This window comes from Carcharhinus amblyrhynchos, chromosome 32 (genome assembly GCF_965287045.1).
Source record: "Carcharhinus amblyrhynchos chromosome 32, sCarAmb.v2.hapA, whole genome shotgun sequence".
Classification (NCBI taxonomy): Eukaryota; Metazoa; Chordata; class Chondrichthyes; order Carcharhiniformes; family Carcharhinidae; genus Carcharhinus; species Carcharhinus amblyrhynchos.
Genome location: NC_137355.1, coordinates 17,628,699 through 17,642,353, shown reverse-complemented (window position 1 = coordinate 17,642,353; position 13,655 = coordinate 17,628,699). Strand labels below are relative to the sequence as shown.

Sequence of the window (13,655 nt, the reverse complement as noted above, 5' to 3'; positions counted from 1 at the left end):
CTGAGGAAGGATGTCTTTGTCATAGCGGGAGTGCAGTGAAGGTTTACCAGGCTGATTACTGGAATGGCAGGTCTGTCATATGAAAAGAGACTAAATCAGTTAGGATTATATTCAGTGGAGTTAAGAAGATTGAGAAGGGATCTCATAGAAACTTATAAAATTCTAACAGGGTAGATTCAGAAAGAATGTCCCTGATGATGGGGAAGTCCAGAATTAGGGGTCATGATTTGAGGATAAGAGTGAACCTTTAAGAATTTGTGGTGAGGAGAAATTTCTTCATCCAGAGAATGGAGAGTGTGTGGAATTCACTACCACAGAAAGTAGTTGATGCCAAAACATTGTCTGATTTCAAGAAGAAATTAGATATAGCTCTTTGGGCCAAAGGGATCAGGATATTGAATTCCATGATCAGCCATGATCAAAATGAATGGCGGAGTAGACTTGAAGGGCCGAATGGCCTACTCCAGCTTCTAGTTGCTATGTTTATCCACATACAAAATTAAAAAGTAATTCATTGACACGACATGTTGTTTTACCAAGAATCAAATAAATGTGAATTTTGCATTTTTTTCCCTTCCAAACGAAGCTGGCAGCAAATGGTTGTTGAGGCCAAGAGCTTTCAGTCAACACTCTCAAGTCAAAAAGTGTTCTAACATTTATTCATCAAAATGCTTAGGACACATTGCAGTACAAAGTTGGACTGCCAGGTCAGTTGTGGACTGGATGGAATTGTGATAGAACAACCCCGGGGATTAATTCAAAACCATCCAAACATTTTCACTTAACACATTTTTATTTTTATTCATTCGTGGAACATAAACGACACTGGCTGGTCAGCATTTATCACACATCCCTAGTTGCCTGAAGGCATTTGAGAGTCAACCACATTACTGTGGCTCTCGAGTCACATGTGGGCCAGACCAGGGTTAAGGATGGCAGATTTCCTTCCCAAAGGGGCATCAGTGAACCAGATAGGTTTTTCTGACAATCAGCAATGGTTTCACAGTCTTTAGTAGATTCTTAACTCCAGATTATTTTTATTGAATTTAAATTCCATCATCTGCTGTCGCAGGATTCGAACCTGGGTCCCCAGAACATTAGCTGGGTTTCTGGATTAATAGTTCAGCAAAAATACACAAGGCCATCGCCTCCCCCTATTTAACACTTACCAAAGAAAGCAAAAAGCAAGTTGCTTTTCAACAGATCAAGACCCAGTCTGTGCTAAAGTGTGGTAGGTAAAGCAAAAGATCTCACCAAGACAGTAAATCGGAGTTTTCCGCATCAAGTCTGACAAAATCCAGTAAATGGGTTAGATGCTCAATCACCAATGCTTATTACACTGTGTCGTTATGAAATTTTCTTCTGCATTTGCATACTACTGGCGATCATTCTCTGAGACACAAATGTAATTAGATCCATTTAAGTGTATTATGAATGGAAATCAGATACAGGGACAATTTTCGCAACGGGGATATCATAGCTGATTTGTTGTAATTGGTGCTTCAGAGTGACAAGTAGCTACTTGCTGCAAATGGATGGGAAGAAGGGTCAGTTATTAAACAGGCTCTTATTAAATTAAGTGCATCCTTATTTTTATATAGAATCGCCACTGTTTAAAAACTGTGATTTTAGTTCTTCCAATGGCTCAGTTGGTGAAGGCGCCTATGCAGACCATGGAAATCACAGGGTCAGTGAATGGTGTCCAGTTGCCCAATCTCAGACACAGTAGCAATAAGCAGATTACAATCAGCTCCACACCGGGAGTTAGTCAGAAAGTTAGCAGGGGGCTGCATTCCTGACCGTCACCTTGTTTGGAAAACTTGCATACATGGATTTTTTTTTTATTTATTCATGGGACATGGGTGTCACTGGCTGGCCAGCATTTATTGCCCATCCACAGTTGCCCTTGGAGGGCAGTTGAGAGTCAGCCACATTGCAATGGGCCTGGAATCACATGTAGGCTAGACCAGGTAAGGACAGCAGATTTCCTGCCCTAAAGGAACCAAATGGGTTTTCCCAACAATTGATAATGGTTTCATGGTCATCAGTAGATTCTTAATTCCAGGTTTTTTTTTAAATCAAATTTGAATTTCACCATTTTCCCTGACAGGATTCGAACCCAGGTCCCTAGGACATTAGAGTCAGAGGTTTACAGCATGGAACCAGGCTCTTCAGCCCAACTTGTCCAGTCACCCTTTTTTTAAATCCCTAAGCTAATTCCAATTGCCTGCATTTGGCCCATATCCCTCTATACCCATCTTAGCTATGTAACTGTCTAAATACTTTTTAGAAGGCAAAATTAAACCTGCCTCTACTACCACCTCTGGCAATGTTTTCCAGACACTCACCACCCTCTGAAAAAATTGCCCCTCTGGACCCTTTTGTGTCTCTTCCATCTCACCTTAAACTTGTGCCCTCTAGTTTTAGAGTCCCCTACCTTTGGGAAAAGATATTGACCATCTAACTGATCTGTGCCCCTCATTATTTTATAGACCTCTGTAAGATCATCTCTCAGCCTCCTACGCTCCAGAGAAAAAAGGACCGGTCTATATGGCTTCTCCTTATAGCTCAATCCATCAAGTCCCAGTAGCATCCTAGTAAATCTCTTTTGCACTCTTTCTAGTTTAATAATATCCTTTCTATAATAGGGTGACCAGAATTGTACACAGCTAAGTTTCTGGGTTAATAGTCTAGTGATACTACCACTAGGCCATCACCTTCTCTTGTTAGATGAGGATCAACCTCAACCAGCATCTATGCTCAAAAGCCAGTCCTTGATCTTAAAACATACCAACGGGGAAGGACAGTCAACCCTCCTATCTGTCCCACCAATCAACCCAGTCATAGCTTTTCTGCAATTCAGTTTCAACTTCCTGCCTTCCCTCAAAATCCCTTTCTAATGAAAGGCTTTATCCCAACATGAATTATAGAACTCAAGTCAAAAATCTCATAGGGATGGCAACTTGCAGGGTTAATGCAGGGCAGCACAGTGGTTAGTACTGCTGCCTCACAGTGCCAGGGAGCCCAGTTCGATTCCTGGCTTGGGGCTCTGTGCAGAGTCTTCATGTTCTCCCTGTGGCTACGTGGGTTTCGTCCGGTTGCTCCAGTTTCCTCCCATGGTCTAAAAGACGTGCTGGTTAGGATGCATTGATCATGCTAACTTCTCCCTCAGTGTACCTGAAGTGTGGTGACTAGGGGATTTTCACAGTAACTTCATTTTTTTTTAAAATTCATTCATAGGACATGAGTGTCACTGGCTACAGCAGCATTTATAGCCCATCCCTAGTTGCCCTTGAGGTGGTGGTGGTGGTGGTGGTGGTGGTGGTGGTGAACTGCCTTCTTGAATCACTGCAATCCATGTGCTATGGGTTGAGCCACAATGCCGTTAGGGAGAAAATTCCAGGATTTTGACCCAGCGACTGTAAAAGGAACAGCGATATATTTCCAAGTCAGGATGGTGAGTGGCTTGGAGGGGAACTTGCAAGTGTTGCTATTCCTAGGTATCTGCTACTCTTGTCCTCCTAGATGGGAGTGGTTGTGGGTTTGGAAGGTACATTGCAGTGTTAATGCAAGCCTACTTGTGACGCTGATAAATAAACTTAGTAACAGTGGCAAAAGGCAAATCCTGGCCAATCTCACAACCTTTTTAACAAAGGTAATATTTAACTGTTCTAAATGAATTGGCTCTCTTTACCTCAATTTCATTATGCCACACAGATTGTAATCAATCCACTTACAATTGGATCATGATCAAAATTTATATTCCCCTGCCAGCTATCAAATGTACTGTCAACAAGATTTTTTTTTAAAGCTTTCACATACATTGGCTAAAGCCAAAACTTCCATTTGAAAATTTCTTGCTTTTAGTAGTAAGATCCCTTCTGTGTTTAAACTGTAACATCTTTATTTGGAACAAGCCTCGCTGTGAAAGGTCCGTTTGGAGAGTTTCACAGGCCATGCTGGCAGGAAGTGGAAGTCTTACTCCAGTGATGGATGGCTTGCAGCAATCTCAGAGGATCCAAAACAGCCTAAATATTTCAATATTCGCCTCTCTCCCTTCCAGCCACCCCCCACCGTGGGAGTAAAGCAAGCGTACTTAGCTCAAGTATACAATGAGTAAAATCTGAAAGCAGCTCACATATCGGCATGGTGGCACAGTGGTTAGCACTGCTGCCTCACCGCACCAAGGACCTTGCTTCGATTCCCAGTTTGGGTCACTGTGTGGAGTTTGCACGTTCTCCCCGTGTCTGCATGGGATTCCTCCGGGTACTCCGGTTTCCTCCCACAGTCCAAAAAGGTGCGGGTTAGGTGGATTAGATATGGTAAATTGTCTCTGAGAGTGGAATTTTACTGGCACGTCTGTCCGAGGCCAACGGAGAATGCCATTCTCCAAGCTTCACCCACCCTGGAATCGGGGCAGGTATGCTGGTAAAATTCTGGCTTTAGTGTCCAAAGATGTGCTGGTTAGGTGCAATGGCTGTGCTAAATTCTCCCTCAGAGTACGCGAACAGGCACCGGAGTGTGGCAACTAGGGGATTTTCACAGTAACTTCAATGGTTTGTATAAGCCTACTTGTGACTAATAAACTAACTTTAACTTTAATTTTATCAAAGTTTCATTCCGGGAACTTTGCACATTTATGGCAACATACCTAGACATTGAGATGCAATGTGCTTTAACTGCAAAAAGCTTGTACACTTTTTAAAAAAAAGTGTGCAACGTTAAATTAAAGATTAAAAAAATGATAATGGCAAAGGCATTACTTTGCCTGGGGTGAAACATGGAATGGTTACAGCACAGGAGGGTGCCATTCGGCCCATTGTATCCACGTGGGCTCTCTGCAACAGCTACTCAGCTCATCCCGTTCCCCAGCCTTTTCCCCAAAGGTCTGCAAACATTGTTCAGTTAATTACCCGTTGTCTTTAGACAGCCTGGATCAAATCCGCCTCCAACATGCTCTCAGGCAAAACATTCCACATCCTAAACACACTCTGCATGAATAAGAGATTTTCCCTCACATCACTTTCATTTCCTTTTCCAAAAATGTATCTTAAAGCGACAAGTTCTGGGAATGACAAGTCAAAGAGTCTCAGGCAATTTGGGAAGACTTTGTGATTGAGGGGGGTTACAACAGGGAAAAACTTCCTCACTCCCCAGTGTTGTGGATCTTTGGAATTTTCAACTTCAGATGTGATGGTTTCCCAGCCAATTAGTGTGTTCGAGACTGAGAATAGTAGATATTTGGGTGTTAAGTGAATTGAGATTTGGAGATTATGGAGATTTGGTGGTTAACACTGTTGCATCACAGTGGCAGGGTTCGATGCCTGGCTTGGGTCACTATCCGTGTGAGGTTTACACGTTCCCCCAAGTGTCTGCATGAGTTTCCTTCGGGTGCTCTGGTTTCCTCCCACTGTCTGAAAGACGTGCAGATTAGGTGGATTGGCCATGCTAAATCGCCACTTAGTATGAGGGCAACTAGCTCGGGTAAATGCATGGAATTATGGGGAAAGGATTGCAGTCAGTGCAGACTCAATGGCCAAATGGCCTCCTTCTGCACTGTAAAATTCGATGATGGGACAGCAGAGTTAAGGTAGATCAGCCGTGACCTTGCTCAACAGCAGAGCACAGGGTCAAAGGCCCGTGTGGCTCGTGACTGCTTCTGTTTAAGTCCTTGCGCTTACAAGAACATTTGAACTGCAATTCTCCAACTAGGTGGAGAGCTTGTCTTTTACATAGACACCGACATCTACAGTACAGAAGGAGGTCAATTGGCCCATCACGTCTGCACTGACCACGATCCCACCCAGGCCCTATCCCCATAACCCCACACATTTACCCTAGCTAGCCTCCTGATACTAAGAGGCATCTAATCCGCACATTTTTGGACTGTGGGAGGAAACCGGAGCACCTGGAGGAAACCCACACAGACATGGGGAGAACGTGCAAACACACACAGACAGTGAACCCAAGCCAAGAATCAAACCCAGATCCCTGGCACTGTGAGACAGCAGTGCTAACCACTATGCCACCTTGCCATCCTGTCTGGCATCATTGTGGTTAACTGAAGGCACTGACTAAAGCTGGAGCAGCTGACCTTTAGTCTGAAGTCAATTTACAGGAGGAGTGAAATTCAGAAGACATTTTTTAATGCAGTAAATAGCTCCTTTTCACTGCATCCAATAGTTAGCCACAGATGTTTACAGTCAGCGAGCCATTCCAAAATTAAATCAAGTACAATGAGTTTTTTTTTGGCCAATTAATTATTGACCATTACCAAACTCAGTTTTTATCATCAATATTTTCGATACAGAAACACTCTTAAGTGTAAAAAGTATCAGAACTTGAATTTATCCTGTGAATTGCACTCCTTACGTTTCCACAATTATTTTAAATTTATTCCCCCATTAACGCTGTAAAGTAAAAAAAGTTAAAGCTAATTAATTAATCACAAGTAGGCTTACATTAACACTGAAATGGAGTTACTGTGAAAATCCCCAAGTCGCCAAACTCCGGCGCCTGTTCAGATACGCTGAGGGAGAATTTAGCACAGTCAATGCACCTAACCAGCACGTCTTTGGGCTGTGGGAGGAAACCAGAGGACCTGGAGGAAACCCACACAGACACAGGGAGAACATGCAGACTCCACACAGACAGTAGCCTGATCCTGGAGCTGAGAGGCAGCAGAGCTAACCACTGTGCCAGCCAAGGGATAGGGGCAGGCGGGCGAGCAGAACTTACCTGCCTCTTGGAGTTTCTCTTGGTCAAATGCATTATTGTTCAAATCTCTGTTCGACAAGTGGAAGAATTTGACCGTCACGCCGTCAATTTTGGGCAGGAGCAGGGCAAACCCTGCAATTCCGTCTTCTACCTCGAGAGGTCTCTGCGTGCCACATCCCATAGGAGTGTCTGGAACAACAAATTAATCAGGCAATCGGCTTCAGATCTGAGTGAAATAAAGTCTTTTCTTTTGAAAAATAAATCAACTTTTGGTTTATATCAATGGTCAACATTGAAACTGCCCATGTAAACATTTAGACTGGAAATCCTAGCATGAATGCTAGCCGGTTAGTTTCTCAAGTCTCTTGTTGCCAACTTTACAACGCGTTACAACACGTAGAATCACAGAATCCCTACAGTGCATTGGGCCATTCGGCCCATTGAGTTTGCACTGACCATAATCCCACCCAAGTCCTATCCCCATAACCTCATGTATTTACTCTAGCTAGTCCCCTTGATACTAAGGGGCAATTTAACATGGCCAATGCATCTAACTCTCAAATCTTTGGATTATGGGAGGAACACAGTAAAAAGTCTGACAACACCAGGTTTTAGTCCAACCGATTTATTTGATAATAGACTCAAGCTTTCGGGTTAGTGTGTCTTGTGAGTCTATTATCAAATAAATCGGTTGGACTAAAACCTGGTGTTGTCAGACTTTTTACTGTGTTTACGCCAGTCCAACACCGGCATACCCACATTATGGGAGGAAGCCAGAGCACCCAGAAGAAACGGGGAGAACATGCAAACTCCACACAGACAGTCAACCAAGCCTTGAATCGAACCTGGGTGCCTGCCGCTGTGAGACAGCAGTGCTACCCACTGTGCCACCATGCAAATGTAAATAACATGTCTGCATCAACTCAGCGTAGGGAACTCCATGGATAATTTACTGACAAGATATTATTATTGCCATTTAATGCAAAGTGAAAATTCTCCTAATATATAGTTTATCTATTAATGTCACAAGTTGGCTTACATTAACGCTGCAATGAAGTAACTATGAAAATTCCCAAGCCGCCACACTCTGGCGCCTGTTCGGGTACACTGAGGGAGAATTTAGCAAGGCCAGTGCACCCTAACCAGCACATCTTTCAAACTGTGGGAGGAAACTGGAGCACCTGGAGGAAACCCACTGAGGGAACATGCAGACTCCGCACAGACAGTGATCTAAGCTGGGAATTGAACCAGGGTCCCTGACACTGAGGCAGCAGTGCTAACTATCGTGCCATGACAAGTTATTTGCTAAATACCTCAAATTGTCTAACTTGTCCGGAACTTCTTCATAAAACATTTACAATTACCTGCATCCTTTCCCTAATAAATCATTTTCCTAAATGTCAGCAATTTAGTTGAGTTTGACAGTTTGTTCCTAACATGTACATGGAAGGTGATGTGTTACAACATGTGGACTGTTAAATTTAATAGCATAAAATAAACACAACGTTGAGTTTCCCCAAGTCAAATCAGAGTTCACAAGCCAACGGATTTATCTCTTCTATCCAGTTTACGTGTCAGAAATTTACGCATTGGAGTCCAGCTAAAGGAAAATTCCAAAGGTGGTTTGGCAGCAGAAGGGTTGTATTATTATTATTTATCTCTGGAGAAACTGTACTCAAATGAAGGACTGCATAGCACAGCTGACAACTGGGTGTGTGTAAAAGCCACTGAAGGGTCCGATCAGCCATGATCGTATTACGAGCGGCAACGGTGGCATAGTGGTAGCACTGCTGCCTCACAGCGCCAGGGGACCTGGGTTCAATTCCCAGCTTGGATCACTGACTGTGTGGGTTGGCATATTCTTCTGTGTCTGCGTGGGCTTACTTTGGGTGCTCTAGTTTCCTCCCACACTGCAAAGGTGTGTGGATTAGGTCGACTGGCCATACTAAATTGCCCCTTGGTATTGGAGGGGGGGGGGGGGGGGGGGGGGACACTAGGAGGGTAAATAAATGGGGTTATGGGAATAATGTCTGGGTGAGCTGTCATTGGTGCAGGCTCAATGGGCCAAATGGCCTCCTTCTGCACTGTAGGGATTCTATGACTCAACAATTGGTTGAATCATGCAGGCTCGATAGGCTCAATGGCCTACTCCTGTTCCAATGTCCCTAATCTAATCTCTCACTGCCACAAATATGAAGTGTTGGGTGATGAGTTGCAAAATGACAAGCCTGTGCTCAAATGCCAAGTAAAAGGCACAGTGGTTGGCACTGCTGCCTCTCAGCTCCGCGGTACCAGCTTCAAATCTGGCCTCGGGTGACTATCTGTGTGGAATCTGCACGTTCTCCCCATGTCTATGTGGGTTTCCTCCAGGTGCACCAGTTTCCTCCCACAGTCCAAATGTGTCAGGTTAAGTGGATTGGCCACGGTAAATGTTTGGGGTTACAGGGGAAGAGGGTCTGGGTAAGATACTCTGTCAGAGAGTTGGTGTGGACTTGATGGGCCAGTGGTCTCCTTCTGCACTGTAGGGATTCTATTAACCAACTAGCGTGTGCTATCAGCAGCATATTGAAGAGATTTCCATTCCAATTGCACAGTCCCTTCACAGTATACTAGAATTAGAACATATGGCCGTAGGAGAAACAATTTATTGCTTCAGCCCTCAAGACATGCACTGGGTAATTAGCATCTTGCACAAGAATGCAAAGCTGGACAAATTTCCAAGCATTTCCTTCTCAGCCATGCTGAATAAGTCCTGGATTTTACATACAGCATTGATACAGGTCTAAATCTTGTTGGCAAACAAGTTGGTTGGATAGATTCCATTCTTAAGATTATGAAGCCAATGCTCAGAATGGACCAGGCAAACCCATTGCTTGCTTGCTCCAAAAACCAAATTCTAAATCCAATTCAAGTTTTTCAAACCTCCAGATTACTGATAGGTTTCATGATCTGCACTAACCACTGTTTACGAAACAAACTAACAGAAGCTTGATAAAACACGCACAATGAATCTCTTCTAAAACATGTGAATTTTGACACTATCATCTGGTGGACAGCTTAGCAAAGCGTGCTTGGGGAAAAAAAGTGAGGGAACCCACTACAAAAGGCAAACTTGTGATTCTTGCTGGGAAACATGCACTTTCTGTTGGCAGAGGGCAGTATGAGGCTCAGCTCCATTGCCTCTCCAACAGCCAGAGGACATTCGCATTCTGGGCAACATCAGAAATGACTGCAGACAGAGGAAGTCATTTGGCTCCTCTTGTTCATGTGGACTCTCTACAAGAGCAACTCAGCTTATCCCACTCAGAGAACCTGACATGCAGAACGAGACCATTCGGCCCATCGAGTACGCACTGACCACAATCTCACCCAGGCCCTAAGTCCACACATTTACCCTAGCTAGTCCCCCTGACACTAAGGGGCAATTTAGCATGGCCAATCAACCTAACCCGTACATCTTTGGAGTGTGGGAGGAAACCAGAGCACCCGGAGGAAACCCACTGTTCCCACAGCACTGCAAACTCTTCGGACAATTACTCAATTCCCTTTTGAAAGCCACAATTAACTTTTCCTTCACCACCAGTATATTCCAGATCCTAACCACATACTCTACAAAAACACTTTTCCCCTTGTCTTTTATCATTCACTTTCAAAATCAGAGGCCCCTGGCTCTCAAACCTTCAGCAAGAGGAAGTTTCTCTCTATCCACTCTAACCCCCAGCCATGATTACGAACACATCTAGTAAATCTCTTCTCGATCTTCTCTTTCCTAAGGAGAACAGCCCCGTTTCTCCAACGCACCAGAAGTTCCTCATCCTTGTAACCATTCTCCTCAATCCTCCTTTGGAGGCAGTCCAAAGGAGATTCGCCAGGCTAATTCCTGGGGCGAGAGGGTTGTCCCATCAAGAGCTAAAGGGATAGAATATAAAGATAAGGCAGTATTGTTGTACAAGGCATTGGGCGAGACCACACCTGGAGTACTGTGCACAGTTTTGGTCCCCTTATTTGAGGAAAGATGTAGTGACATTGGAAGCAGTTCAGGAGGTTCACTAGATTGATTCCAGAGATAAGGGTTTGTTGGATGAAGTGAGATTGAACAGCTTACGCCTATATGCTCTGGAATTTAGAGGAATGAAGGGAGATCAAATTGAGGTATATAAGATGATAAAAGGTATGGATAAAGTAGACACGGAGCAGATGCTTCCTCTTACGGGGCATGCTAGGACGAAAGGTCACAGACTTAGGATAAGGAGTTGGAGGAGAAACTACTTCTCCCAAAGGGTTGTGAATCTATGGAATTCATTGTCTCAAAGTGCAGTGGATGCTGGGACAGTGAGTAAATTTGAGGAGGAGTTGGACAGATTTTTAATTGGTAATGGGGTTGAAGGGTTATGGGGAGAAGGCAGGGAAATGGGGATGAGCAGCATATCAGCCATGGCAGAGCAGACTCAATGGGCCAAATGGCCTAATTCTGCTCCTATATCTTATGAAGACAGAGGGTGAGTGGTGACCTTATTCAAACATATAAGATCCTGAGGGGGCTTCACAGGGTACACCGTGAGATGTTTTCACTAGTGGGAGATTCTCAAACAAGATACAAGAGCTACATGACTACAAGATAGAGCCAGTCATATAACTGAGGTGTGTAGAAATTTCTTCTTGCAGAGAGTGGCGATTCTCTGGAATTCTCTGTCCCAAAGGGTAATGGAAGCTGGATCATAATAAGTATTTAAAATGGAGATGGATAAATATTTGATAGCTTGAGGAAGAGAGACAGGGCTATGGGGAAAAGGCACAGAAAAGGAGTTGAGGCTGGCATCAATCAGCCATGACAGTATTGAATGGATGGACAGGCTCGAAGGGCCTACTCCAGCTTCTATCTCTTGTGTAAATCTTCTCGCCATTCTTTTTGCCTTCACATCTTCACTAAAGTACAGTTTCCAGAATTGGCTCTAAATCTGCAGTTGTAGTAATATTAAGCAGTCTCTCTCTCAATATCACAGCAGATGGCTCAGGATGGGAGAGTAGTCAAAGATGGAATTTTAACTTTAATGCTTTTTGTAATTTTCTGATTAGGAACAACAACAGAATTTTTAATATTTAATCTCTTCAATACTTCATTTCAGAACACCTCACACAGATCAGTCACACAAGCACTAACCAGCACACACACACACACAAGTCACAAGAGATGCCACTTACAGACAATTCCAGGGCAGCTGACACCAACTGTTTTGCACTCCAAGGGTAGCAAGCTCTCCAGTTTTGCTGCCACTTCTGCATCCTTGCTTTTCTTCGGCAGCCCATCTCTTCTCTCTGCAACATTCAAATTAAGAAAGGCAGAACAAGTACCAGCTATGCACTTATATACACATTTGTATAAATACAGCACACGCGGGGAAGATGTTTCCATTAATGTTCTCCATTAAAGGAGAGACCAGGATCTGAGGGCACAGCCTCAGAGTAAAGGGACGACCCTTTAGAACCAAAATGAGAAATTTCTTCAGCTAGAGAGTGGTGAATCTGTGGAATTCATTGCCACAGGAGGCTGGGTCATTGAGCGTATTTAAGACAGAGATAGATAGGTTCTTGATTGGGAAGGGGGTCAAAAATTACGGGGAAAGAGGTGGGAGAATGGGGTTGAGAAATTATCAGCCATGGTTGACGAGTGGAGCAGACTCGATTGGCCGAATGGTCTAATTCTGCTCCATACCTCATGGTCTTATGACTAGTGACGGAACAAAACGGCAGTGAAACATCATCGGGCAGCCCAACCATTTGGCATTAAGCCAGATATAAACAAACAGGTACAATTAACAAGTGAATAATAAAAGGTTTCAATAACATGAGGCTGCCTTAAATCCTGTGCACACATTGGAGTTAAGCGCAAAGACAAATAGTTGTTTAGAAACTTTTCAAAGTACAACATCTGGAAAGTACTATTTTCCAACTTTTGAGGTATAAATTTTGCAAATGCATTAATGGAATTTCTCTTAAACAGGGGAGTGTCAGTTTTTGTCTCAGACCATCAGCCAGTGAATCAATTTGTAACAACCTTGAAGTCTTGGGCATTAGCTATGGGGTAACAATAACAACTTGTGGTTTGCATGAAAAGAGGAATTGTCATTAGTTTTAAGGGTACATCTCTTCAAGTAAAGTTAAAGTTAAGTTTACTTATTAGCCTCACAAGTAGGCTTACATCAACATTGCAATGAAGCTACTGTGAAAATCCCCTAGTTGCCACACTCTGGTGCCCACTCGGATACACAGAGACAATTTAGCACAATTTGGCCAATTCACCTAACCAGCACGTCTTTCGGACTGTGGGAGGAAACCGGAGCACCCGGAGGAAACCCACACAGACACGGGGAGAACATGCAGACTCCACACAGGCAGTGACCCAAGCCAAGAACCAAACCCCTGGTCCCTAGTGCGTGAAGCAGCTGTGCTAACCACCGTGCCACCAGGTAGCCCTTGGTGAGCAGTGCGAATCAGAAATTCGTCACCATCAAGAGCAGCTGAGGCAAAACCAACAGACACATTTGAAGGGAAGCTAGTTAAACACGAGGGAGAAAGGAATGGAAGGACATCTTGATGGATTGGACAAGAGAGGTGGGAGGAGGCTGACATTAAGTATAAACTGGAAATTATAGTTGCTACCAAAAGACATCAGGAGCGATTTACATCAAAATATAATCACTCCCCTGCATTCAAATGAATTAACTCAATGTAAACATTTGTGTTATTTATACTGAAATTAATTCTCATTGTTTAAATAAATTCATTTATGTCCAAAATAAGTATTTCACCTTTCTTCCGCCTGTTAGAAGTCTGTGTGCTGAAAGTGTCAGTGCCAGCCATGTAGAGCACTGTATCAGGCAGTAGATAAATCTCCTATTTAGAAGGGAGAGAGAGAGAGAGAGTAGTATTTATGGAAT

The 13,655-nt window shown here is 43.6% G+C and overlaps 1 protein-coding gene across 1 annotated transcript in view; it reads right to left on the bottom strand.

Moving 5' to 3' along the window:
* The window catches only part of fbxo22 (F-box protein 22), a 31,014-nt gene that overhangs the window by 10,611 nt on the left and 6,748 nt on the right, over window positions 1-13,655 (bottom strand). The window contains exons 3-5 of the mRNA XM_080216100.1: window positions 13,527-13,611; window positions 11,920-12,033; window positions 6,739-6,906 (exon numbers count right to left, since the gene is read on the bottom strand). Coding sequence (XP_080072226.1) covers window positions 6,739-6,906; window positions 11,920-12,033; window positions 13,527-13,611 — 367 coding nt within the window. The remainder of the gene's footprint in view (window positions 1-6,738; window positions 6,907-11,919; window positions 12,034-13,526; window positions 13,612-13,655) is intronic.